The 26,973-nt window shown below is 41.1% G+C and overlaps 1 protein-coding gene across 1 annotated transcript in view; it reads left to right on the forward strand.

Moving 5' to 3' along the window:
• Positions 1-26,973, forward strand: part of PDE8B (phosphodiesterase 8B) — a 286,597-nt gene that overhangs the window by 255,195 nt on the left and 4,429 nt on the right. Inside the window, exons 11-20 of the mRNA XM_061187930.1 lie at positions 360-402; positions 3,931-4,008; positions 5,477-5,553; positions 7,025-7,189; positions 9,677-9,722; positions 10,136-10,271; positions 11,181-11,379; positions 15,601-15,818; positions 23,294-23,414; positions 25,410-25,577. Coding sequence (XP_061043913.1) covers positions 360-402; positions 3,931-4,008; positions 5,477-5,553; positions 7,025-7,189; positions 9,677-9,722; positions 10,136-10,271; positions 11,181-11,379; positions 15,601-15,818; positions 23,294-23,414; positions 25,410-25,577 — 1,251 coding nt within the window. The remainder of the gene's footprint in view (positions 1-359; positions 403-3,930; positions 4,009-5,476; positions 5,554-7,024; positions 7,190-9,676; positions 9,723-10,135; positions 10,272-11,180; positions 11,380-15,600; positions 15,819-23,293; positions 23,415-25,409; positions 25,578-26,973) is intronic.

Below are 26,973 nucleotides of genomic sequence, written 5' to 3' on the forward strand. Positions count from 1 at the left end.
TGAAATATAAACAGAGTACATATAAAAATCTTAAATTTTGGTTTTTTGTCTTTCTGCATTTCTGCAGACTGTCAGAATGAGAACAGCTGACTGGAGATCTAGATGTCTTGCTTAGAAAGTGTATCCCTTGGGTATCTCCCTGCTGTCAGGCTCAGGCATTCTATAAGTGTCTGGATGTAACAGAGAATTTGTAGTATTATCACCTGGTGTCCATCTTTCATCTGTTCATACTATCTGTGCAACTTCTTGTTTTCTTGAATTTTTCAGAGTTTTTAATGAAATTGTTTGGTTGGAAATGTAACTAATACCATATTTAAAATCTCTTTTTCTTGCTTTACCAAACTTCTGAACAACTTTAGATTCACAAGGTTCATCGTGACTCAGGAGATAATTCTCAAACAGGTGAGGATACTTCAATTTCACTCTTACATACTCAGGTGGAATTTGTGGGTTCAAGTCTATGAATCACTCTGAAGAAGTCTGGATTGACAGTCACCACCCCAGAACTTGGATTGCTGATATCTGAGTGCTGATACTGAAAGGTCTGAGAGCGAGGTTAAAAGCAGGATCCCTTAAAAAGCTTTGAATCTTCATTCATGGCAACCTTTTCTACTGAATGCCTTCTTCATCCTGGTTTCTTTTGCTGACTAGAAACCATGGAGAGCAAGATAAACTGAAAATAGAGAGTGGCCCGAAAGTCCAGGGGACACACGTTATTATACCATAGTTAGTCTTCCCTTTCTTTGCAGCAGTCAGTGACTACATACAATTAGAAAATGTGAATGGGCCCTCGCCTGGCAGTCAGGAGCAGCAAATCACCATTTCAGCTGCCCACATCCTCACATCATACCTTGGGCAAGACTCTCACTGTCTGACTCTTGGTTTCCTCTGCCATAAAAAGAGGAGGCTGAACCTAATGACTTCTACATTTGAAAGGTCTAGAATTCTTTGATCATGAGAGGGGAAAATCAGTCTGCTACCAAAGATTTAAAATTCTCATTCCTGCACACACACCACACATTCTCTCCCTTGTTGGTGGCTTTCCCAGCCACTGAGGCATAAAGTTGGACCCTGGGCTACTTACTTAGTGCCTTTCCTGGATTCTAAAATGGACCATATTTTCACCTACTCAGAAAGATTTCATTTGATCTTTCTGAGCTTCAGTTTCTTCATTTGTAAAATGAATTAACAATGCCTATCTCATTGTGGTTATGAGGATTAAAGGAGAAAATTTATATAATGTCTAGCAGTACCTGGCGTTTAACTGTTTGGTATCCTTCTCCCCTTCCCTCCACACTTTTTCTCTGTCTCTCTCTTTCACAGATGTTTTAGTTTATTTCTTTAACCCAGTGAGAGTATTATTTTAACTTACTTACGAGCTTCTGAGTGTCAAAAACTGTTATAAGCATTTTCATATCCTTTACAGTGCCCAGTATTGCCTTGCACATAATAGACACTCAATAAATACAGAACATTGATTAACTGAAACCCTCCCATCTTGGAAAGCATAAGTTCCACCATTTATTAACGCTTGGACCTTGAGCTACCCACATAATCTCTCCAAGTTTAAATTTCCTCATCAGTAAAATGGGGATTGCACTATGTAGCTTTCAGAATTGTAATGATTATGTAAGATAATTACTATATTTAAAATAAATAGTAAAGCACAATGTCTGGTGCATAGTAGGTGCTCAGTAAGTGGTAGCTATTTTTTTTAAATTGATGACACTGTATCCTTTTTTGCCATTGAGTACAGCTATTTGAATCTCTCTTATCCTTCTTTTCTCTGGTTTTAAAGTTCATTCCACAACATCTTTTGAGAGAATGAATAAATGAATTCTTTGATTTAAATGGCCTTTATTGAATAAATAATTTCTCCAAACTTTTAGTCTTTTCTATTGCTATAGATTTTCTTAATTTTAGCTGAGATAAAAGTCAGAAAGAATCAACATTATCCATCTTTGAATAATTATTTCTAGTGAATGATTTAGAATTCAACCAGCCAGCCTGGGCTATAGCCTCCCTAGTTTAGTTTTATTTGGAAACTACATTTTGAGGAATTCTTGTGCTCTTTAATCCTGAATTTAATCTTAAATATTTAATAAGTTAGATTTAATTTGTTATCTGGTAAACAACTGTTAGGAATGTGTATGATTATTACATTCCTAAATGTAATAGGCTAAATCCAATGTCTTGCAAGTGACCACTATTAGTTCCTCAGGGTTTGAAAGATGTAATATGATCTTAACAATATAATTTTATAGGTATCTTATAAAGAAATACTGAAACTCAAATCCAAGGCTAGGAAAATTATTAAGGCAGGGTCTGAAAGAAAATTAGGCAAAGGGGTAGTAAAATAGTTTAAGTTAGGTGATTTAAGACAAGGTCTTATGGCTGGCTATGTTGTTCAGATTAACTTTATAATAGTTCTGCCTTCCACTTTATGCTGTATAAATATAATTCAAGTTTTGTTACTGATTTAACCTTTTTAAAATTGAATCAGATGTTTAATGACATTAAAGTAAATGGTTAAAAAGGTGATCTAGAGAAATATCTAAGACATATTATAAAGTGATAGCAGTAGTAGAATAATATTATAACATGATCCCACGTTTGCTTAAAAAGAAGTTTTACATGCAGATGAACAGATGTAATTAATAATAATAGGCAAACATGAACTTTATATTTACTATGTAGCAGGCACTGTTCTAAGTGCTATCTATGAATTAACTTGTTTACATCTCACAACAGCCTATGAATGAGATGCTATAACTATCCCCACTTTGCAGGTGTGGATACTGAGGCACAGAGAAGGAACATTCCCAAAGTCACACAGCTATTAGATGGCATAGTGGAGACTGGAGTTTTGGCAATTTGGCTCTGGAACTCGTTCTCTTAATTACTGTGCTCTCTTGCACTTTTTTTGATGTCACTAGACAATTCTTTAAAAAGCATTGCATCTTTTTTTCTCTCTTGGAATATGATCATAAGAAAAGAATAAGAATAAGAAAAGCATCCCCTGCTGAAACCTGCACATCTGCCTGCTTTCTGCACAGTGAGGAGAAATTCTGTGTTATGGTTAATTTTGTCTCCTTGCTCATGGGTTACTCCTACAAGAAGCAAATGTCCTGAAAATGTATTTTTCTGAAGCCACCTCTGCTGCCCTGACATTTTTATCCTTTGGTCCTCACTGGTAGCGTGCACCGTTTGATTAGATCTCACATTAATGTGACAGCACATTTTGAGCATTAAATTCAAAGTCTGCAAAGACTTAACACAGATTTTTTAAGTGCTTTTTTTCCCTCAGAAAACAAGGCCAAAAGTGAGAGTTAAATTGTTGGACTTTGTTGGGATTAGAAAACTGCTTCTTCTTCTCTCCATTCCTGGGATCAACAATCTGCATCATTTGATGAAATCATATCCTCAGGAGAACCTAGAAAACCATCAAGAGGTCTGACTTTACAGAGGGACCTAAAATTGGTCCAAATTAGTTTCTCAAATAAACTCAACTCTCTGTGGATTTGACTAGTATTTTATTTCCTCAAATATCCCCATAAAAGCCTTCCCCACCCATTGAAATGTATTGTCCTTCATGTCAAAATGAACCCCTCAAAATTTCCCCCAAGTTTTAATGTTTATTTTCAAGAAGATATTTATTAATGGAACTAAATAACCCTTAATAATAAGCTCCATTACAATGTAATGTGGTACCACAAGGAAAGGACATCATTTTACAATTAATATGACTGATAATTCTGTGTGTGTTGATGATTTGAAGAGACAGTGGCTCACTATTTCTTAAAAATATTTTACAGTGCTTAAAAAGTAACCTCGTTTTCTTTGGAGAATGAGGGAAAAAATATGTCTAAACTTTGCCTGTGAATAAGCTTGAAAACTAATCACTCTCCATTACTAATCTGAAATCCTTAGAGTCTCATTCATTCAGATACAAGAACAGGAGGAAAGAGTCCATTGATGTGAAATCAATATCATCTCGAGGCAGTGATGGTAAGTTTTTCACATTTCCTTGACTTTAAAGTGTAGAAAATGACACAGGAATATATTTAAGAATTCCTCCGCATATAAACAAAACCCCAAGGAATAGGATTACAACTAAACTGGCTTTTTTCCTGTAGGTGGAAAAATTTTTAGGCCTTTTTATTCTTTTTTTTACTTTTTATAGTCTTTGCCTTCTCTTTGAAATGACTCCATGCTTGTTCCTTTATGGCCTAACGTGTGTTAGGCCACATAACCACTAGAGCAGCTCAGTTTCAATAGCTAGGTCACTCTTAGCTGCTATCCTTCAGGTCACAATGGGAAACCTGAGCCTGAGGGAAGTGGCTGAACTAGCAAGGACCAAAGACTCTAGGGATAAGATGTATAATTCATAGAGGAAGATGGATAGACCACAAGGCATGCAAGGGACTGGGACCAAGAATGTAAAGGAAGAAAATGGACTGAAATTTTTCCCGATGGGTTGAGGGTGTAGATAAATGAAGAGGGTATCCATTTTAGAGGATAATGGATGAGGGCATTTCAACTGGATTAGTTCAGTTTTCAGAATAGAGTTTGAGATGGGATCATCCATTACCTCTCCAGAGCATGGGAGAAGTGAAGGCTGAAGAGTATGGAAGAGCAGCAATGGTGGCTGCTCTGGCAGTGGAGATGGCTACAAAGATGGCTGACCAGCAGGCAGGCTCTGCTGACATCGGCTACATTAAGTTATCAGATCTATAACATGCGAATTCTATTCCCTCCTGCCTGCCTCTCAGGGAGGGGTAGGAAGATCTGATGAGAACAATGCTTTTAAAATAAAGCTTCTACCTTTTGGATTTTGAACCACATGTAAAGATAGCATATTTTAGATGGAGAGGATAATGGATGAAGGAATTTCAACGGGATTAGCTCAGTTTTTACAGATGAGAGCTAGACCCACCGTGGGCTCCTGGTGTTAAGAACCTAAAGGCGCAGGGAGGTGGGGAGCCTGGCCCTCACTCAGAATGAGAGGGGCTCATTCTTCTGCCCACCCCACCCTGGTCATGGATCGTGCCTCCCCTCCTACATTGCAGTCATCCAGTTACCCAGCCTGTGGCTGAGGACTGAAAGTGACGGAACTGCCCAAGTTGGGCTTTAGTGACTTACGGGAAAGTAACTCCTGGGGGATCATTAGGCTGTTGGGATGAGGCCTCCGTATCCCATCAACCTTCTCTGAAATCCCCCTGTGGACCTGAGACTCAAAGAGCCTTCCTGTCATCAATGTTCCAGGCCAGACCACCCTTCCCAGTCCCTGGCAAGTAGTGGCTGAGCTCTCAGCCTTTTAGGACTAAGAGATGGGTGAATTCATTGCTTTATGGGGAGCAGTGGAGGACAGTAGTCCTGTGGGAATCAGGCCCCCAGTCCGTGCAGGGTTCCTTTGCTGCACTTAAGCGCAGCTGAGCCACCAGAACCAGATACAACTTTCTTGACTTCTCTCCAGCACCAAGCCTACAGAATCGTCGCTATCCATCCATGGCAAGGATCCATTCCATGACCATCGAGGCTCCCATCACAAAGGTGAGTAGCAGCTGCTGCCTCTATTCTGCAATCAGGGCCACTGAACACTAGGCTATATTCTGGAGATAAAGTGATGAATGGCATACTATTACCTATATCATGGGGTTTACAGTCTAGTAAAGGAAACAGATATTAAACAAATAAACACATAATAAATACGTAGTTATAAATTGCAATAACTGCCATAAAGTAAAACAACAGGTTTCTATGAGGGAAAATTAGGTTAGGGCCCTAGTTTGGTTGGGTGAGAGGGGTGGTCAGGGAGGGTCTCTCTGTAGAGGAAGTAATGTTTGAAGTAAGACCTGAAGGATACAAAGATGTTAGGAGAAGAGGATTCTAGGCAGCAGGCACAGCAAGGGATGAGCACTGAGGTGGGAAAAGGAGGGAATGGAGCAACTGAGGACCGGAAAGAAAGTCAGGTGTGACTGGAGCTTGGAGAGCAGAGGGGAGAAATGGTGACATGGAGTTGTGCAGGGCTCAGTTCATTCTGGCCAATAGAGCTGTAATAAGTTTATATTTTAGTTCATGTGCAACGGAAACCACTGAAGAGTTTAAAGTAGGGGAATGACATGACCAGATACGTTTATTGAAAATAACACCAAGCTGCCATGCAGAGAATGGACTGGAGATGGCAAGAGTGAAAGGGAAGAGGACAGTTAGGGACCTTTTCCAGAATTCTAAGCAAGAAACTGTGTTAGCTGTACTAGAATTACAGCAGTGGAGGTGGAGAGAAATGAGTAGATCAGGAAATGTTTGGGGGTAAATTCAATTCGTCTTGATGATGAATTATACTGTCAGGTAGGGAAAGAATTGAGGGAAAGTGATATGTCAACCAGGGCCTCCCAGGATTTTGGTTTGAGCACAAGATTAACAGAAGTGGTTTTTTCACGGCAATGTAGAAACCAGAGGAGTACAGACGGCTCTTGTCTTTCATTTTCTGTTAGGTTTACTTGCTTGCTTTGGGAAGAGGAGAGCAAGGTCGTGAGTTTAGTTTTGGATATGTAAGTAAGACATTCCAATAGCTATGTCAGGCAGGCAACTGAATATATAAATCTGAAAGTCAAAAAGGAGTTCCGGGCTGGGATATAAATTTGAGAGTCCTGGGCATGTGGATCGTATGTGTCCAAAGTCATGGAAATGAAAGAGCTCATCTCTGAAAGGACTGTGGAGTGAGAGGAAGGCCCAGCACTAGTCTCTGAGGAACTGCAACCTGTAGAAGAGAGCTAAAGGAGAAGGATCAGCAAAGGAGCCTGAGAAAATGTAGTCCCTGAAGTAAGAGAAACACCGGATAGGGTGGGATGAGAAGCATGCTTCAGTATAAAGAGAGTGGTGCCGTGAAAGCACTGGTCATTTTGAACAATAAGATGTGTTATCATCTGATTTCTTTTGGATTCTAGGCACATGAGTGAGTTTTGAGAAGCAGAATCCTAATGTCCTCAAATTTATTCTTTCTCTCTCTTTACTTCCTTAGGTTATAAATATAATCAATGCAGCCCAAGAAAACAGTCCTGTCACAGTAGCAGAAGCCTTGGACAGAGTTTTAGAAATTTTACGGACCACAGAACTGTACTCCCCTCAGCTGGGTACCAAAGATGAAGATCCCCACACCAGTGATCTCGTGGGAGGCCTGATGACTGTGAGTGATGAGGAAAAACCAGAAATGCAGGACAGACAATGTTAAGTGCACTCCAGAGAACATATAACATGTAGCATATAAACTGTTACCTATAGGTGTAGAAATACCTGCTGTATGGCTAACATCAGCATAGCCAGAAGCAGTTGCAGGAGCACAAATTACTAATTTGTCCTTCTGAATTTGTACTACAGTAAGGAGTAAATAGACAGTTGATTGAAGGCTAAATACCACAATGGATCCCTTTTGTACTTCTTCCCCTTGACCTGGTATAGTATTCCATTGAGGGTTATGGCTAGGCTTCCTTGGACCTCAGGCTTTTTATATAATGAAAGCGTTGATACTTAGATGACAGCACTAGTTTCCAAAATCTTAGCTGTAGAATTCTTTCTTTAAATAAAACCTTTATATAGAGTTCCCTTTATAATCAACAAAAGCAGAGTGGAGCTGCTGTGGCTCAGTATGGGGAGGGGAGGAGGAGCCACCCCCTGCCGGCACTCCAATACCACCATTTGTAACCACTAAAAGTAGCTTATTTCTAAGGAGTCATCCTGTTCTAGTGTTTTTGCTGTGATCTATTTGGCTGTAATCATAATCCATCAGCAAGTGAAGAAAAATGAGAAAATTCAAATTATTCATTTGTGCTCCCTATTGGAGACTGAAGCTGGAAGAATTCTTTGGGAGAAAAACAAAGTCCAAGAGTCATCGAAGAGTTTTACTTTGAAGTTTTCTGTCTAGCCCTGCCACCAAATGCGGAGTGTTGACTGGCTTTCTGGTCCATCCTCCTTGTTCCTACTAAAGGTTTCTGGTGAGCCTGTAATTTGAGTGACCTCCTGATCCTTTTGAGCCCCTCGGCTGGCCCAATGCAGTGTAGACTTTAGTTCTAAAGAACACTGGCAAGGTGTGTGTGTGTTTGCCATCTGCAGCAACATGAATGGACTTAGAGATAATCATACTAAGTGAAGTAAGTCAGACAGAGAAAGACAAATATCATATGATATCACTTATATGTGGAATCTTAAAGAGTGATACAAATGAACTTATTTACAAAACAAAAATAGACTCACAGACATAGAAAACAAACTTATGGTTACCAAAGGGGAAATGTTGGGGGGAGGGTAGATAAATTAGGAGTTTGGGATTAACAGATATACACTACTATATATAAAATAGATAAACAACAAGAACCTGCTGTATAGCACAGGGAACTATATTCAATATCTTGTAATAACCTATAATGGAAAAGAATCTGAAACGGAATATATATATATATATATATATCTCCAAATCACTTTGCTGTGTACCTGTAACTAACACAACATTGTAAATCAACAATACTGCAATTAAAAAAAAAAAAAATAGAACACTGCCAAGGGTCTGTCAGGAGGCTGGCCACTGCAGAGCTGCAGAACCATTCTGGTTCCTAGAACAAGTTATCTGCCCTCCTTTCCCCTGCTGCCATACCATGTTGGGCTTCCTCTCCAGGTAATGCTGTGAGGAACCAGTACAAGATTCCACCTTTTTTATGTAGCATTAGGGAAGAGAAGAAAGAAAGATTAAGAACAGAGGAGTTCCTTGTGATATCTGCCTTAGAGGCAGGACAGTTATGGCCATTGTTACTTATCTATTTATCCAGTTTTGAAAATTAAGCTCTTGGCCTAAAGATCCAGAGTGTGACTTCAGGAGAGCCCTTCATTAATACTTTAAACCTTAGCACATACTTTCTGAGGATGACAAATAAGCAATTACAAATGGCTTTTAAGCAGAGGTCTAAATAATTAGGTACTCGGGGGTAGAAGGTTGAGGGCAGGAAAATGAGATGCAAGAACATCTGGGGACTAAAGTTCAAGAGCCTAGTAAATGGCAGAACATTGAAATTCTGTTCACTCCCTTATGCTGCCCTTCCAAAGACCTCAAATCCAGAAACTTCCTTTAAAGGCTAACAGTGAAGCTCATAAGACAGAAACTATAGCTGGAAAAAAGTTCATTTAGATGTTAGTCAAAAATTAGCCCAACCTTTTAAAGGCTTTACATTAAATCATCCCCCAGATGTGGCCCATGGCTTTGGCTCCCCAGGATGCAAATCTAAGGACACAAGAATAACACAGTCCTTGTGAGGGTAATTGGGGTCCTTTCAAATTAACATGTACCCGAAGCAAGATCACTTCTGTGATTTCATTATGTGGCTTCAAAATGCAACAAGAGAAAGATGGCATGAGAACAGAGCTAACTCACAGCTCAGGTGTGAGACCTGAATGCAGTCATAGCCACTTAATTCTCAATTCTCCATCTCCTGGGGCTAACAGCCTTGGAAAGGAGAGTATCCACTGTTTTGTAGCTATTGTTCTCACTTGATTTTGAGCTTCAACTTGGAGTTCCAGATTGACTGGGTTATTCAGGATTCAAATCTCTTTGGCTAATAAAGGAAATGAGAGAATAACGATAATGGCATATAAAGCATGCTTCTCATAGCATCTTTCTTTATTCCAGGATGGCTTGAGAAGGTTGTCAGGAAACGAGTATGTGTTCACTAAGAGTAAGTTGTCCTCTATCCACTTGTTACTGATAACCTGTCTCTGGCCTTTTGTCTCCCTCAGTGTTGTGATTATTGTTTGGGAAGGGCCTTGGTGATACTTCCTATTCATCTCATTGGAGTTTAAGCATCTCTATGGTCTACATTTGAAACCAGTTCTCCTAATATAAATTACTTCTCTGAGCGCTGTCAGAATAAGAATTGCAAATCTCTCTATATTTAAACAGTTAAACTGAATTATTTTTCTATTGGGGGGTCCTGAAGTTTAATAATGTAAGAGAACCCTGAAGGGAAAATCTTCTTACCCCTGGAAGTTCAAGACTTTCTTTCTAGTAGCAACCATGAAGATGACAAATGCTCAGCAGCACTCAAGATTCCATAATTACCCACCCTTCCTGCCCCATCTGTTTGCTCAGATGTGCCCCAGAGTCACAGTCACCTTGGGATGCCAGTAACCATCAACGATGTCCCCCCTTCTATCGCTCAATTACTTGATAATGAGGAAAGCTGGGAGTTCAACATCTTTGAATTGGAAGCTGTGACACACAAAAGGTATGTGGCTTCTCTGGCTGTAGGCAGGGGGAGGATTGATGGACACACTCGGACTTTCACATCTGGAAACTTTGAGGGAGATGTGAGTCCTTGCCACAAGTGACCTCCCAGGTTCTGCTTTTCATGCCATGCTGGAGGAGTGTCAAATGCGCAGAGAGACTGTGGCCCCTTGAGTGAGCTCCTTTATGGAGAAGAGAGTATTAGCGGGTAAGATGTGGGATCAGCCTGGTGATACCCAGGATGAAGAAATACTGAGTGTCTTCTTCAGATCTACCCAGGTCATTCCTTTGTGCCAGTGAGCCAAAAGTTCTAAGTATTCTCAGCTCCAAACTTGTTGAGGTCCCACCTTACAAAATGAGTTTGAGAGCACTGTAGACTTTTCTTTTGATCCATCCTATAGGCAGGGGAAAGATTAGATAACACAGAAAGTCCTCTTCTATTACAGAAGTCCATTTTCTTCCAGGGGTGTTGGATGTGAATGATAACTATAAAAAAGTAACTTAATTCTAAATGACATGACTTTGCTGAACCCACACAAGCCATTCCTTTTGTCCTTAAGCTCAGTAACTTCCTCAGGGGACACAGGAAGTGCAAAGCTTACGTGGAAGCAGAGACAGAGAGGGACTGTCAGGGACCTCTCTCTTGGTTGTTAGAGCCACTGAAGGGCAGGTGACTTAAGACAGTCTAGAAGTCATTTGGATTAACCACCATGAGGCACCTAGTTTTAAAGAAGTGGCTGGTGAGGAGGAGATGCTCTATCACCTTCTAATTTGGAGAGGACATATTTTTATACCCCTGTGCCTATGAAGCATCAGGAAAAAAAATGACTCAATTTCCCAGTAGCTTCAAAGAAAGCAGCTTCTGGAGCAGTGAATACAATGAATCAGAGTTTTTTCCCCTGTTTTCCAGGCCATTGGTTTACCTGGGCTTAAAAGTCTTTTCCCGGTTTGGAGTATGTGAATTTTTACACTGTTCTGAAACTACCCTTCGGGCCTGGCTCCAAGTGATTGAATCCAACTACCACTCCTCCAATGCTTACCACAACTCCACTCATGCCGCTGATGTCCTGCACGCCACTGCCTTCTTCCTTGGAAAAGAAAGAGTGAAGGTAGAATTTTGATATCACAATCTAGTTACCTGCATAGATTTTAGAGATCTAAGAACCCAATCTTAATAAATATGTTAGGCAAACAACTGTTTTGGAACCAATTTTGACAGAGTTTTTGAGCTACCAAACTGACTGGTCCTTTTGGTATTGTAAAGACACGGCATTTTCTCCTAGCCCTCCCTTCCCACAAATGCTTAAAATAATAATTTATGCCACTGTAGAGACTCTTTTACATGTCTGGCTGATCCATGAACCCATTCTCCAAATGTTCACTAGGAGCCCTTTGTGATACTGGGTTAGAGGACAGAACTTAATTATTATAGCAAATGGTTACTAGGTCTGGAGGTTAAATTTTAGGATCAGAATTTTGTCATTGGTATATTACAATCCAGACAGTAGTGAGCCATTCAGCATCCTACTGATTTACATACATATATATGTGTGTTTTGTGTAGGTATGAATGTGTATATCTGTATATTAATGACTTGTATAATTCTGCAAGAGTTCCAAGTTCCTTAGTCTTAGAAGTCAATACTGTCATTTACAGGTGCTGATTTGTAGGGCAGTCCTATGTATACCCCACGTATAGCTGGTAAGAGATCCCCATCTCCCCTCTTCCCCAACTACCATCACTTTCACAGTGAAGCTTGTAATTCCTTTGCTACAATTAGAAGTGAAGCTTAGAATATAGATACCCTTGGGACAAGTGCTGTATAGAGACAGGTTCACATCAATCTGCAAATGCTTAACATTCAATCATTTTCTGACTTAGTCTTAAGACCCTAGGTACTTAAGGAGAAGAGTGGTAGTGGGATAGGTAGACAGAGCAGAAGTGGCACCAAAATGGGGAGGGGGAATGTTCCCTTCTCAGTTTTGCCAAAGACTGATCCTGGCATTTACTTTCATCAGCAAGAAAGCAAAGAGTGTCATTCAAGAATAATGATGGTTTTGAAGATTTTTGTCTCCTACTTTTAAAAAAGGTGATATCACAGGTGATAACAGCCTGTTTCTATAGCGCTTTTCTTTGAGGAGCTAAGATACTTCCAGATTCCTACTCCAGGTTCACATTCCTCCATTTTACATTACATGAGATATTATACAGCTTAGGTTGCACACTGCCAAATGAGGACAGGACCTGGGCATTAACGCTGAGACCAAAGTGACCTATAGGCATTGAGTTAAAGATGAACCCCACTTAAGCAGAAGCACTCTAGAAAAATATAGATTAAATGCTTGATAAATTATGGAATGCTTAGTCACTTTATTATCTCCTTTCCTCTCCCTCCCCTAAAATAAGAAATTTTCTTTAAATTGTTTGTTCTGCTAGCACATGCAGAGTCTGAATTCTCAAATAGCAGCAATACAAACAAGTCTAAGACTAGATACAATATGCTTGTAATCCAAAAGACATTTTCTAAGAGGCCAAAGAATCAGAAAATTTAGAGCTGCAAAGAACCCTGGAGAATTGGGCTGGAAGGGACTCCTGAGGTCAGAGGTTTAGTAGCAGCCCAAGATCACTGGTTAGCCCACCATGAGGCGCTTCGAGTGGGATTTATTCCTGCGGTGTCTTTCACCAGACCTGCTGCCACTGACAAAGAGAGTCAGAAAAATGTTTTTACCAAATATCCATGTCATCTGTCACCCCTAATTTCTTTATAAGGCTAAAATTCTTAATGTCACTATGACATAGCTCCACATCCTCAACCCAGCCATATAGATAACATGTCCAGAGCTGACATTCCCCTTCAATTTGTTGCACACCCTATCCCCTTCCCACTCTCCCCAGTTCCCAAGAACCACTGCAAGTGGAGAGATCAGGATAGCCAGCATTCTTTTGTTATTCTCTGAGTGAGTGACTATTTGTCCTAGAAAAGGAACTGTTTGAAAGGCTAATCTAGAATGGAGTCCATTCTGGCCAGTCTGCTTCAGTGTGATCCATATCTATTCCTGCTGGTTAAAGGAGGAAAAAACTATGCAGAAATGTCTGCACCTCCAAGGCTTTGGGGAACTTCTCCTGCCGTGGGTTTGGTGGGGAAGTTTTCTTCCACAGACAGTCCCTCCCTGCCATGGGAAGAGCCTTGCTTCTCCCATCTGCTAGTGAGCAGCCCGGTCTTCTTTCCCTGCCTCCCTGCATTTCTTATCAGACATTGCATTATTAGACAGTGCCCACCAAAACTGCAGGGCATGGCCTTTTATTGGTATCTTTGTAAAAGTGCCAGGTCTAAATCAGTGTAAGTTGGAAGGAAAGACATGTCTTGTCTAATGCTATTTGTTGTCTATTCCACTTACTTGAATCTATGTCATTGAAGAATTTAAAAATAAATTGGCCCCATACTCCAAACAAGATTGAACATACTCCAAGAGCACTAGCTGGAGGCCCAAAGTTTGGCCCTCGTGGGTCCTCACTGCACAGGTAGAATCAGTGAGAGTGGAGGCCAAGTCAAGGCAGCTCTGGATTCTGACTGTACCTGTGGGTTCCCACAGCCTCTCCTAACCAGCAGCAAAAGGGGGCTAGGCATGTTTGCTTGCCCTGGGCATTACAAAGTCAGTCTCTGAGAAGAGCTGAAAAGAATGGCAGCGACTGCTGTCCCCCCTCAGGAAACCGGTTCATGTGGACTTGAGGCAAGCCAGGACTGCCCACCAGCTCCAGGAGGTCAGGACTGGAAATGGAAATGGCTTCCTTCTGGTAGGGACAGCTTTCAGGAAAGTTTTCAGGGCTGAGCTTCAGATTCACTGCTCCTTACCTATTAGCATCTGAGAAGCAGTTTGCAATTTTTTCTCCCACAGCCTAGGAAAGCAACTCAGGAAAACCAAAAATTATGCCCACCCTTCCAGCCTCATCCTGGGGACCAGTTTCCCCCTCACTCACTACCCTTCAGCCACAATGATGCTCTTTAAGTTTCCTGAATAAGCCACTTCGTTTGTTTCACATCAGGAGCATCATACAGGCTGATCTTTCTGCCTGGATTTCTCTCCCTTGCCATTTTTTTGCCTGGCTAATTCCTGCTTATCCTTCAGGTTCCAGCATAAAAATCACTTACTTAGAGAACCCATTCTTGCCCACCCTCTGGACCTGCACTGTCCATAAGTAGCCATTTGCCACATGTGGCTATTTACATTTAATTAAAATTAAGTAAAATGAAACATTCAGTTCCTCAATTGCACGCACATTTCAAGTGTCCAGGAGCTGTAAGTGACTAGGGGTTACTATATTGGACAGCCCACATACAGACATTTCCATCACCACAGAAAAGTTGAACGGACAGCACTGCCCTAAACTAGATCAAGCCTCATGGTTACACGCTCAAACCACCTGTACTTCCCTTCTTAACCCATCTCACAGTAAGTTAATTTTGTTTGTGTGTTTCCTTATTTGTGCCTTCTCCAGTAAATTACCAACTCCATCAGTGCAGGCTATGCCAGTATAATTCATCACTGTAACTCCAGCACTCTGCATGACAACTGGCACCCAGTAAGCATCCAATAAATAACTAAAGGAATGAATTCATAAAGTGCAGTGTCTCTTATACAACAGTAGCCCATTTGATAACTTCCTCCTAAAGCTGTGAGCTGAAAAAACATTTGTATCCCCTGATGCTCTGGTTTGTGTTCTTTAACTACATAATGAGAGCGTTAGAAAGAGGGTCTCCCTTTTAGCCTTTCCCACCTGCTAGCCCAGAGCTGAATTGCGTTCTTCACTGTAAGAGCCCCCTTAGCCTCAGTTTTCCTGGGAAAATTCTTCTTGCCCTTCATCCTCTTGTGTTGCTTGGCTGTAATCCTTTTATCTTTGTGTGAAGAGTTTTGTTGTATCTGTGCCATTTACTGCCATACTCTCAAAATCTTTTCAGAAGTAGGCAAATAAAGTAACACTTGTGATCCTAGGCCACTTTCTTCTCTATCCACTCACAGAAGAGAGTCATGGCAATATGCCACACAGCATACATTTGAAAAGGCCTGTTTGGCATCCTCCTGCAGAAGAACTAGAGTGAATGAACTCTGGAGAAAGAATTTAGGTATCCATTATAACTGCTACTCAGATTTCTATTTCCCTCCAGATAATCCACAGTACGGCAAGGTGATGTGATATACCCTAGGTGGCCTCTTAACTTCTAGGAAGTCAGAGAAGGACCCCCTGGCTCATCCCCTCCAGAGAGACAGGGATGAGTGTAGGTCTCCTACATCCAGTGGGTAATGCTCAACCTTGCCTCCCCCTGACCCCAGGGAAGCCTCGATCAGCTAGATGAGGTGGCTGCCCTGATTGCTGCCACAGTCCATGACGTGGATCACCCAGGAAGGACCAACTCTTTCCTGTGCAACGCAGGCAGTGAACTCGCCGTGCTCTATAATGACACTGCTGTCTTGGAGAGTCACCACACAGCCCTGGCCTTCCAGCTCACGGTCAAGGACAGCAAATGCAACATTTTCAAGAATATTGACAGGTTTGTGTGCTCCGGCTCTTGTGCTCAGGTTTGTAAAATGTAAGTGGGAAACTCAGTTTTCCCTAACTTCTCCAAGTACTTAGCTTTCTCTTAGAGGGAAGGCTGTACCATTGTATCAGACAGTAAAATAATAACCTTATAAACTGAACTGTACTTTTTAGACTGTTCATCTTTATTTTTTTTTAACATCTTTCTTGGAGTATAATTGCTTTACAATGTTGTGTTACTTTCTGCTATATAACAAAGTGAATCAGCTCTATGTATACATATATCCCCATATCCCCTCCCTCTTGCGACTCCCTCCCACCCCTCCAGGTGGTCACAAAGCACGGAGCTGATCTCCCTGTGCTATGCAGCTGCTTCCCACTAGCTATCTATTTCACATTTGGTAGTGTATATATGTCAATGCTACTCTCTCCATCCCAGCTTCCCCTTCCCCCTCCCAGTGTCAAGTCCATTCTCTAGTAGGTCGGCATCTTTATTCCCGTCTTGCCTCTAGGTTCTTCATGACCTTTTTTTTTAGATTCCATATGTATGTGTTAGCATACGGTATTTGTTTTTCTCTTTCTGACTTACTTCACAGTGTATGACAGACTCTAGGTCCATCCACCTCACTACAAATAACTCAATTTCATTTCTTTTTATGGCTGAGTAATATTCCATTGTATATATGTGCCACATCTTCTTTATCCATTCGTCTGTCGATGGACACTTAAGTCGCTTCCATGTCCTGGCTATTGTAAATAGTGCTGCAATGAACATTGTGGTATGTCTCATTTTGAATTATGGTTTTCTCTGGGTATATGCCCAGTAGTGGGGTTGCTGGGTTATATGGTAGTTCTATTTTTAGTTTTTTAAGGAACCTCCATACTGTTCTCCATAGTGGCCATATCAATTTACATTCCCACCAACAGTGCAAGAGGGTTCCCTTTTCTCCACACCCTCTCCAGCATTTATTGTTTGTAGATTTTTTGATCATGGCCATTCTGACTGGTGTGAGGTGATACCTTATTGTAGTTTTGATTTGCATTTCACTAATGATTAGTGATGTTGAGCATCCTCTCATGTGTTTGTTGGCAATCTGTACATCTTTGGAGAAATGTCTATTTAGGTCTTCTGCCCATTTTTGGATTGGGTTGTTTGTTTTTTTGATATTGAGCTGCATGAGCTGCTTGTATATTTTGGAGATTAATCCTTTGTCAGTTGCTTCGCTTGCAAATATTTTCTTCCATTCTGAGGGTTGTCTTTTCGTCTTGTTTATGGTTTCCTTTGCTGTGCAAAAGCTTTGGAGTTTCATTAGGTCCCATTTATTTTTATTTCCATTTCTCTAGGAGGTGGGTCAAAAAGGATCTTGCTGTGATTTATGTCATAGAGTGTTCTGCCTATGTTTTCCTCTAAGAGTTTTATAGTGTCTCTGGCCTTACATTTAGGTCTTTAATCCATTTTGAGTTTATTTTTCTGTATGGTGTTAGGAAGTGTTCTAATTTTATTCTTTTATGTGTAGCTGTCCAGTTTTCCCAGCACCACTTCTTGAAGAGGCTGTCTTTTCTCCATTGTATATTCTTGCCTCCTTTATCAAAGATAAGGTGACCGTATGTGCGTGGGTTTCTCTCTGGGCTTTCTATCCTGTTCCATTGATCTATATTTCTGTTTTTGTGCCAGTACCATACTGTCTTGATTACTGTAGCTTTGTAGTATAGTCTGAAGTCAGGGAGCCTGATTCTTCCAGCTCCGTTTTTCTTTCTCAAGATTGCTTTGGCTGTTCGAGGTCTTTTGTGTTTGCATACAAATTGTGAAAATTTTTGTTCTAGTTCTGTGAAAAATGCCATTGGTAGTTTGATAGGCATTGCATTGAATCTGTAGATTGCTTTGGGTAGTACAGTCATTTTCACAATGTTGATTCTTCCAATCCAAGAACATGGTATATCTCTCCATCTGTTTGTATCACCTTTAATTTCTTTCATCAGTGTCTTATAGTTTTCTGCATACAGGTCTTTTGTCTCCTTAGGTGGGTTTATTCCTAAGTATTTTCTTTTTGTTGCAATGGTAAATGGGAGTGTTTCCTTAATTTCTCTTTCGATTTTTCATCATTAGTGTATAGGAATGCAAGATTTCTCTGCATTAATTTTGTATCCTTCTACTTTACCAAATTCATTCATTACCTATAGTAGTTTTCTGGTAGCATCTTTAGGATTCTCTGTGTATGGTAGGTATCATGTCATCTGCAAACTGTGACAGTTTTACTACTTCTTTTCCAATTTGGACTCCTTTTATTTATTTTTCTTCTCTGATTGCTGTGGCTAAAACTTCCAAAACAATGTTGAATTATAGTGGTGAGAGTGGGCAACATTGTCTTGTTCCTGATCTTAGTGGAAATGGTTTCAGTTTTTCACCATTGAGAACGATGTTGGCTGTGGGTCTGTCATATATGTCCTTTATTATGTGGAGGTATCCCTCTATGCCTACTTTCTGGAGCGTTTTTATCATAAATCAGTGTTGAATTTTGTCAAAAGCTTTTCCTGCATCTATTGAGATGATCATATGATTTTTATCTTTCAATTTGTTAATATGGTGTACCACATTGATTGATTTACGTATACTGAAGAATCCTTGCATTCCTGGGATAAACCCCACCTGATCATGGTATATGATCCTTTCAGTATGCTGTTGGATTCTGTTTGCTAGTATTTTGTTGAGGATTTTTGCATCTATGTTCATCAGTGATATTGGCCTGTAGTTTTCTTTTTTTGTGACATCTTTGTCTGGTTTTGGTATCAGGGTGATGGTGGCCTTGTCGAATGAGTTTGGGAGTGTTCCTCCCTCTGCTATATTTTGGAAGGGTTTGAGAAGGACAGGTGTTCGCTCTTCTCTAAATGTTTGATAGAATTGTCCTGTGCAGCCATCTGGTTCTGGGCTTTTGTTTGTTGGAAGATTTTTTATCACAGTTTCAATGTCAGGGCTTGTGATTGGTCTGTTTATATTTTCTGTTTCTTCCTGGTTCAGTCTCTGAAGGTTGTGCTTTCCTAAGAATTTGTCCATTTCTTCCAGGTTGTCCATCTTATTAGCATATAGTTGCTTGTAGTAATCTCTCATGATCCTTTGTATTTCTGCAGTGTCAGTTGTTATTTCTTTTTCATTTCTAATTCTGTTGATTTGAGTCTTCTCCCTTTTTTTCTTGGTAAGTCTGGCTAATGGTTTATCAATTTTGTTTATCTTCTCAAAGAACCAGCTTTTAGTTTTATTGATCTTTGCTATTATCTCCATTTCTTTTTCATTTATTTCTGATCCGATCTTTATGATTTCTTTCCTTCTGCTAACGTTGGGGGTTTTTTTGTTCTTGTTTCTCTAATTGCTTTAGGTGTAAGGTTAGGTTGTTTATTTGAGATTTTGTTTCTTGAGGTAGGATTGTATTGCTATAAACTTCCCTCTTAGAACTGCTTTTGCTGCATCCCATAGGTTTTGGGTCGTTGTGTTTTCATTGTCATTTGTTTCTAGGTATCTTTTGATTTCCTCTTTGATTTCTTCAGTGATCTCTTGGTTATTTAGTAGCATATTGTTTAGCCTCCAAGTGTTTGTATCTCTTACAGTTTTTTCTATAATTGATATCTAGTCTCATAGCGTTGCAGTCGGAAAAGATACTTGATTAGATTTCAATTTTCTTAAATTTACCAAGGCTTGATTTGTGACCCAAGATTTGATCTATCCTGGGGAATGTTCCATGAGCACTTGAGAAGAAAGTGTATTCTGTTGGTTTTGTATGGAATGTCCTATAAATATCAATTAAGTCCATCTTGTTTAATGTATCATTTAAAGCTTGTGTTTCCTTATTTAGTTTCATTTTGGATGATCTGTCCATTGGTGAAAGTGGGGTGTTAAAGTCCCCTACTATGATTTTGTTACTCTCGATTTCCCCTTTTATGGCTGTTAGCATTTGCCTTATGTATTGAGGTGCTCCTATGTTGGGTGCATAACTATTTACAACTGTTATATTTTCTTCTTGGATTGATCCCTTCATCATTATGTAGTGTCCTTCTTTGCCTCTTGTAATAGTCTGTATTTTAAAGTCAATTTTTGTCTGATATGTGAATTGCTACTCCAGCTTTCTTTTGATTTCCATTTGCATGGAATATCTTTTTCCGTCCCCTCACTTTCAGTCTGTATGTGTCCCTAGGTCTGAAGTGGGTCTCTTGTAGACAGCATATATACGGGTCTTGTTTTTGTATCCATTCAGCCAGTCTGTGTCCTTTGGTTGGAGCATTTAATCTATTTACATTTAAGGTAATTATCGATATGTATGTTCCTATTACCATTTTCTTAATTGTATTGGGTTAGTTTTTGTAGGTCTTTTCCTTCTCGTGTGTTTCTTGCCAAGAGACGTTCCTTTAGCATTTGTTGTAAAGCTGGTTTGGTGGTGCTGAATTATCTTAAATTTGCTTGTCTGTAAAGGTTTTAATTTCTCCGTCGAATCTGAATGAGATCCTTGTTAGGCAGAGTAATCTTGGTTGTAGGTTTTTCCCTTTCATCACTTTAAGTATATCCTGCCACTCCCTTCTGGCCTGCAGAGTTTCCACTGAAAAATCAGCTGATAACTTTATGGGGATTCCTTTGTATGTTATTTGTTGCTTTTCCCTTGCTGCTTGTAACATTTTTTCTTTGTATTTAATTTCTGATAGTTGAATATGTGTCTTGGCGTATTTCTCCTTGGATTTATCCTCTGTGGGATTCTCTGTGCTTCCTGGACTTGATTGACTATTTCCTTTCCCATGTTAGGGAAGTTTTCAACCATAATCTCTTCAAATATTTTCTCCGACCCTTTCTTTTCTTCTTCTGGGACCCCTATAATTCGAATGTTGGTGCATTTAATGTTGTCCCAGAGGTCTCTGAGACTGTCCTCAATTCTTTTCATTCTTTTTTCTTTATTCTGCTATGCGGTAGTTATTTCCACTATTTTATCTTCCAGGTCACTTATCCGTTCTTCTGCCTCAGTTATTCTGCTATTGATTCCTTCTATAGAATTTTTAATTTCATTTAATTTCATTTTAATTTCATTGACAAATTTCATTTGTCATTGTTTGTTTGCTCTTTAGTTCTTCTAGGTCCTTGTTAAACATTTCTTGTATTTTCTCCATTCTATTTCCCAGATTTTGGATCATCTTTACTATCATTACCCTGAATTCTTTTTCAGGTAGACTGCCTATTTCCTCTTCATTTGTTTGGTCTGGTGGGTTTTTACCTTGGTCCTTCATCTGCTGCATATTTCTCTGTCTGCTCATTTTGTGTACCTTACTGTGTTTGGGGTCTCCTTTGCGCAGGCTGCAGGTTCATAGTTCCCGTTGTTTTTGGTGTCTGCCCCCAGTGGGTGAGGTTGGTTCAGTGGCTTGTGTAGGCTTCCTGGTGGAGGGGACTGGTGCCTGTGTTCTGGTGGGTGGGGCTGGATCTTGTCTTTCTGGTGGGCAGCGCCGCATCCGATGGTGTGTTTTGGGATGTCTGTGAACTTAGTATGATTTTAGGCAGCCTCTCTGCTAATGGGTGGGGTTGCGTTCCTGTCTCGCTAGTTGTTTGGCATGGGGCATCCAGCACTAGAGCTTGCTGGCAGTTGGGTGGAACTGGGTCATAGCGTTGAGACGCAGATCTCTGAGAGAACTCTCGCTGATTGATACTACGTGGGGCTGGGAGGTCTCTGGTGGTCCAGTTTCCTGAACTCGCCTCTCCCACGTCAGCGGCTCAGGCCTGACACCAGGCCGGAGCACCAAGACCCTGTCAGCCCCATGGCTGGGGTAGGTGCCCCTGGATGAACACTTGTGAGAAGAGCTCAGAATTATCAAGATAGTGGTCTTGGCAAGTGAAACCACAAGAGAAGAGGCCTGTGCTATGCCTGGTCCTGCTGAGCAATTTTCAGAATTCAGCTCATTCTGGCAACAGGGCGACTGGGTTGGCGACGTGAGGCAGGACGGGGTCCGTGAGGCGGGTGGCGCTCAGCTGCTGTGCAGCCTGCGGGGCCTGGTCGAAGCCCTCAGGGAAGGCCAACAGCGGCCAGGACTCCGGCCTCCTGCAGCTGCGGCCTCTTTGGGGTTTCCCTCCCGGCATCATGTTGCTCTCACTCCTATTTTGGCGGCCGTGCCTTTACCCTGAGCTGCTTCACGAGGCGAGCACTCCCTGCTAAATGTTCACAGGTGCTGCAAGGACATTTTCATAAAGATGTACACAAACGTTGACCACGTAGATTTCTTTGATGTGCAGCCAGCCCTCCTCCATTCTCCGCTTAGACTGTTCATCTTTTTAAACTCCATCTGGTCTTCAGTGAGTTCATGAAAATGTTTTATACACTGCAGAGCACTCTATAAATATTGATTATACTACTAACAAACATAGCAGATATTTTTATCCTCTCAAAAGGACATCCTGTCTTTGGTGTAACCTGAGGAGAATGTATCCTTACCCATCTTTCCCCAGCTCAATTTTCGGTCACTTAAAATCCTAACTCATGAGGAGACAGTGTTTCACGGTCCCAGCAGAGCTCCTGGAGTCCACAGGGTGGGGCAGGTTTCCCCCTCTGGTGAGTTGGCCAAATGTGAACAGATAGGAGCAATTCCTCTCGCCAGCTACCACCCTGCCATCAAGCTATGAGTATTTCCTACATAGCACCAGCCAGGCTGGAGTGCAGACCCCTGAGAAAGGGCAGTACACAGGAACCTCAGAGCTCACTCAGGCCTCAAGGATCACTTGTCAACATGAACCTGAACCTATCTGTTTGGTCTCCAGAAACCTGAGAAAATATGGAGACCAGTTATTTCACCTTCAACTGAAGGCTTCATCAGTATCAAGTATTGTTTTTCAAACTTTCATAGGAAGAATTCTTGCCAATAGCCAATTTTATTCAATTTTTTTCAGTTCCCCATTCTGGCTCTTGAAGTTAGAAATAGATGATAGGAACTGGGTGATTTTGAGCAGGGTTGTTGCTCCTTCCATTACAACTTCTATCTAATTGCAATCTAGAGAACTGCTCATTATTTGGAAAACTTTCTTCCAATGCCATCATCAAAAGAAATAATGACACTTCTCTGTAACAAGAATCACTGTCTGCACTGAATGCCATGGGACAGCTTACCAGGTTGCTGTACTAGCCTTGTAGGGAAGGAACTTGTCATTTCCTTTCACCTCACTGTTTTGATATTGCCAAGGGAAGGTAGAAGGGAATCACCTTGTGAAATAAGTGCCCTTGGGTCACTTATTTCTTTTTTGTTTTTTTATACTCATAAATCATATGAAGGTCAGCTGTCACTGGGGAAAATGGAATAGTGTCACCAAGTCCTGGCTTAGTAGGAAGATAAGCAGGTAAACTTTTTTGTGATCTTCACTTATTAACTCTGTGCCCCTAGCTTCCTCCTAGATTGTGGGAAGTGTGGTGAAATGGTGGAACAGTTCTAATTCGGGACATGATGTGAACAAGACGCTTTGTCTTCTGGTTATTTTAGGAACCATTATCGAACACTGCGCCAGGCTATTATTGATATGGTTTTAGCAACAGAGATGACAAAACACTTTGAACATGTGAACAAATTTGTGAACAGCATCAACAAGCCAATGGCAGCTGAGGTAAGCATTTCCCATGTAATAAGATACACCAGAATGTATTTCCATTAGAGCCTACTCTGGCCTCAAAGCATCTTGAATACAAGATGGTTAGTTGCTTGGAGTTGGTAAAGAAGGCTGAAAGTACTGGTCACTTGTTTTCCCTAAGGACAAGAATAGATTGAGAGTGTCCACAGCAACTCTGAGCTCCTTGAAAGAAAGGCCCTGAGATAAAGCCAGCGGTGACAAAAGGAAGTAGGCCCAAAGTCTATGATGAAAGGAGCCTGCAGACAGCAGAGACTGGAATAAATGGTGGCATTTTAGGGGATTCAGAGCCTTTCTAGTTCTCTGTTCTTTGAGCTCTTGGGAGACCTCAAAATTAGATGTTTTAAAGAACTATAATCCTGCTGATTTGCATTAAAAGCCTATCAGTATCTAAAGACTACAGAAAGTTAAATTGGGAGTGACTAGTTGAAAACAAAAATACAAGTCTTTCTCCTTTTTAAAATTTACTGATGTACCTTAGACCTGCCTTAAGGTCCCTACAAACGTGGGTTTTAGGAACATGGACATATGTTCACATCTCTTACTGTTTAAAATGAGATCAACTGCCCTCTCATACCGTAAAGCTGTTCATAGCCCCATAAAGTTAGAAGAGCTTTTCACTCATTCCTGTATGAGGGCTGCATATGTGGATGAATGAGGAATGGCTGTCTTAGATGTAATGTGATGATCAGTAAGGAAACTATCTGTGTAGGACCCATCACATGACCAGCCTGGATGGAGGAACAGTGTCCGCCTCACCTGTGTTCTGCTCCATCCCCCAGGGATTCCACAGCACAATGCCAGGACCCTCACCTTCCACAGAGGACTTATGGGAGCAAGGATCTGGGGATTTAAGAGGGGGAAATTATACAGAATCATAGAATTTAGAGTTGGGAAGGTCATCTATCCAAGTAAGCCCCCAACTCTGTTGAGATTTATGTACCGCAGTAACTATAGCAAGCAGTATCTTCCCAATGGTAAGTAATCAAAATACCAACCTTCAGAATATAATTCTGCCCATTGATGGTTTAATAAATAGGTCCAGTCCCAAAACAAAACAAAAAAATCCTTAAATGTCATACAGTCCTTCAGCTTGGCAGAGCTCTGGAGAGCTAATTAGATGTTTACACAGTCAGTTCCATGGTATCTTTGAAATCAGGGAATCGTAGTCTTCTAGGTTTTGTGTAATTGGCCTGTTGTCACATTTACAAAAGCCTACTCACAGACCTGGCCACTTGGCTCTGGACCGCTGACATCCATCACTAGGTAGGTATTAGTGTACAACCAGTCTTTTTAACATGGCTGAATATACCTGCTCCTGCCCTGGCCCACTTTCTGCTCCTAGTACCCCTAACACTTACATGTCTGACCCTCCCTACCACCCAGCCAGAAGAGCAGCCTGGAAAGCATGAGTGGACACATACCTTAAGAGAAAGAACAAAGTGGGAGGAGGTGGGTAACTGGGGGTGGGACAGAAGGTCACAGGAGAGAGGGAGCTGTCAGGCATATTAAGTAGAAAGAAATCAAGAAATAATTGAAGGGTCACATGTATGTGGCATTTCCCCATCTTTAATGTATTAAGAAAGTGGAATTTGTGCTTTTACACATTTCCTGATAAAACTGGGAGAAAAGCTCTCCTTCCTTAAGATTACATACCAAATTATTAAAAACAAAACAAAAAAAAACCTGCTTTGTAGCAGCTACCTCTGGGGAAGAGGATGAAAGTGAGGTTGTGGATGGGTGGTGATAGGGACTTCGACCTTCTAAGCTCTATGTGTTTGTATTGCTTGACTGCTCCCCGTCCCCAAGAATATATCAATGTATCACATATGGAATTAAGGATGGGAAGGCCTCCTTCATCAAGTCTTATGCCTAAGTTTGCCTGGGTGACTGCCATCTAATATCTGGTCAGCTGGCCCTTGTGGGCTTCACCATCATATTGAAACAACCCTGATGTGACCATCTGTTTTCCAGATTGAAGGCAGTGACTGTGAATGCAACCCTATTGGGAAGAACTTTCCTGAAAATCAAATTCTGATTAAGCGCATGATGATTAAGTGTGCTGACGTGGCCAATCCATGCCGCCCCCTGGACCTATGTATCGAATGGGCCGGAAGGATCTCCGAGGAGTACTTTGCACAGGTGTGCTGCCTCTCTAGGGAAGCCCCACCTCCCTTCTGGGAATGGCCCCGGGTCACAGTAAATAAATGACTCCTCCCTGGAAAGCAATGGCTCACCCCTGCCTGGAACGGAAATCTGGTCCCTCAAGAGACTAACTGATGTGGCTGGTCACTAACTAAACTCTCTCTAGGGGAAGGGGGATAAACTGAGCCTTTGGAAGTATCTTTTCATCCTCAAATTTTTAGATCCTGAATTTCCACAAAAACTGGGAAATCCTTCATTCATTCACTAGATTATCATCTCCATGGTGCAGTCTGGGGAACATAGACATAAGACACATCTTTGCCCATGGGTAGCTCATAATACAGTAGGGGAGGGAGATAGACATAAACAGGTCCATACATTGGTAAATTAAAAACAAATGAAAACACTTCTAAAGGAGGTATATGTTAAGTCCTAAGAGTTCAGAAAGAGTTTTTTTTCTAGATAAAAGAAGGGCTTTGTGGAAAAGGTGTTAGAGCTGGTATTTTTGTTTTTGTTTTTTCTGAAGGATTTCAAAATTTAGAAATGGGAAAGGACATTCTGGGAGAATTCTGGGAGAACAAAGGGTTATGAGCAAAATTAGTAGGGAGGAAAAACAGAATTTTTATATAAGGAAAACAGCAACTTTGGCAGTGTGAAGAGGAATTAAAGGAGAATAACGTAGTAGAACACAAGATGCCATTTAAAAGAGGCCTACTTTCAAAGAAGAGGCTCTAAGGACTAATGTTTATTATTTGGGATAGAAAAGACAAACATGTCACAAGTAGCTACAAGTAATGCATTTGGGGACGGGGGGGACGGGGGGGGGCGGGGGGGAGGGTTGTGTGCCAATATGGCTGGAACGTACCACTGAGGGAGGATAAAAGAATAGCTGATAATGTCTAAAAGGGTTGGCAGGGGCAAAGGCCAGCCAAGGACCCAGTAAGTTAGGTGCAGCTTTCAAGGATGGGAAGAGAGCCCATGAATCAAAGAAAAATAGGACAAGCAGTTCTGAGTTTGCCAGAAAGAGAGGGGAAAAAACCCAAACAACTACTCCTTGAACAGCAGTGGCTATTTTAAGGCTGCCTAATCGACTGACCTGAAATGAGCAAGCTGAGCCAAAAACTGGTAGGAGGCCATTAACGGGGCTTCCCAGGACCCACAGAGAAGACTTAAAATCCTACTCCTAGTTATTCTCAAAGTATGTGAATGGGGAACGGGAAAGAACCACTTTTAAGTTCTTTAATGTAATCTCCCTGTTTAGGTGTCCTTTTCCCAGAAAGGAAAGTACTAATGTTCACAAGACAACGTGACCTAAAAATCAGGTTACAAATGAGGTCTCTGATCAGCCAGCCTCTGGCTCAGCATTCTACCAGTAAATGTGGATCTCAATTTC

Source organism: Eubalaena glacialis, chromosome 4 (assembly GCF_028564815.1).
Source record: "Eubalaena glacialis isolate mEubGla1 chromosome 4, mEubGla1.1.hap2.+ XY, whole genome shotgun sequence".
In the NCBI taxonomy this organism is placed as follows: domain Eukaryota; kingdom Metazoa; phylum Chordata; class Mammalia; order Artiodactyla; family Balaenidae; genus Eubalaena; species Eubalaena glacialis.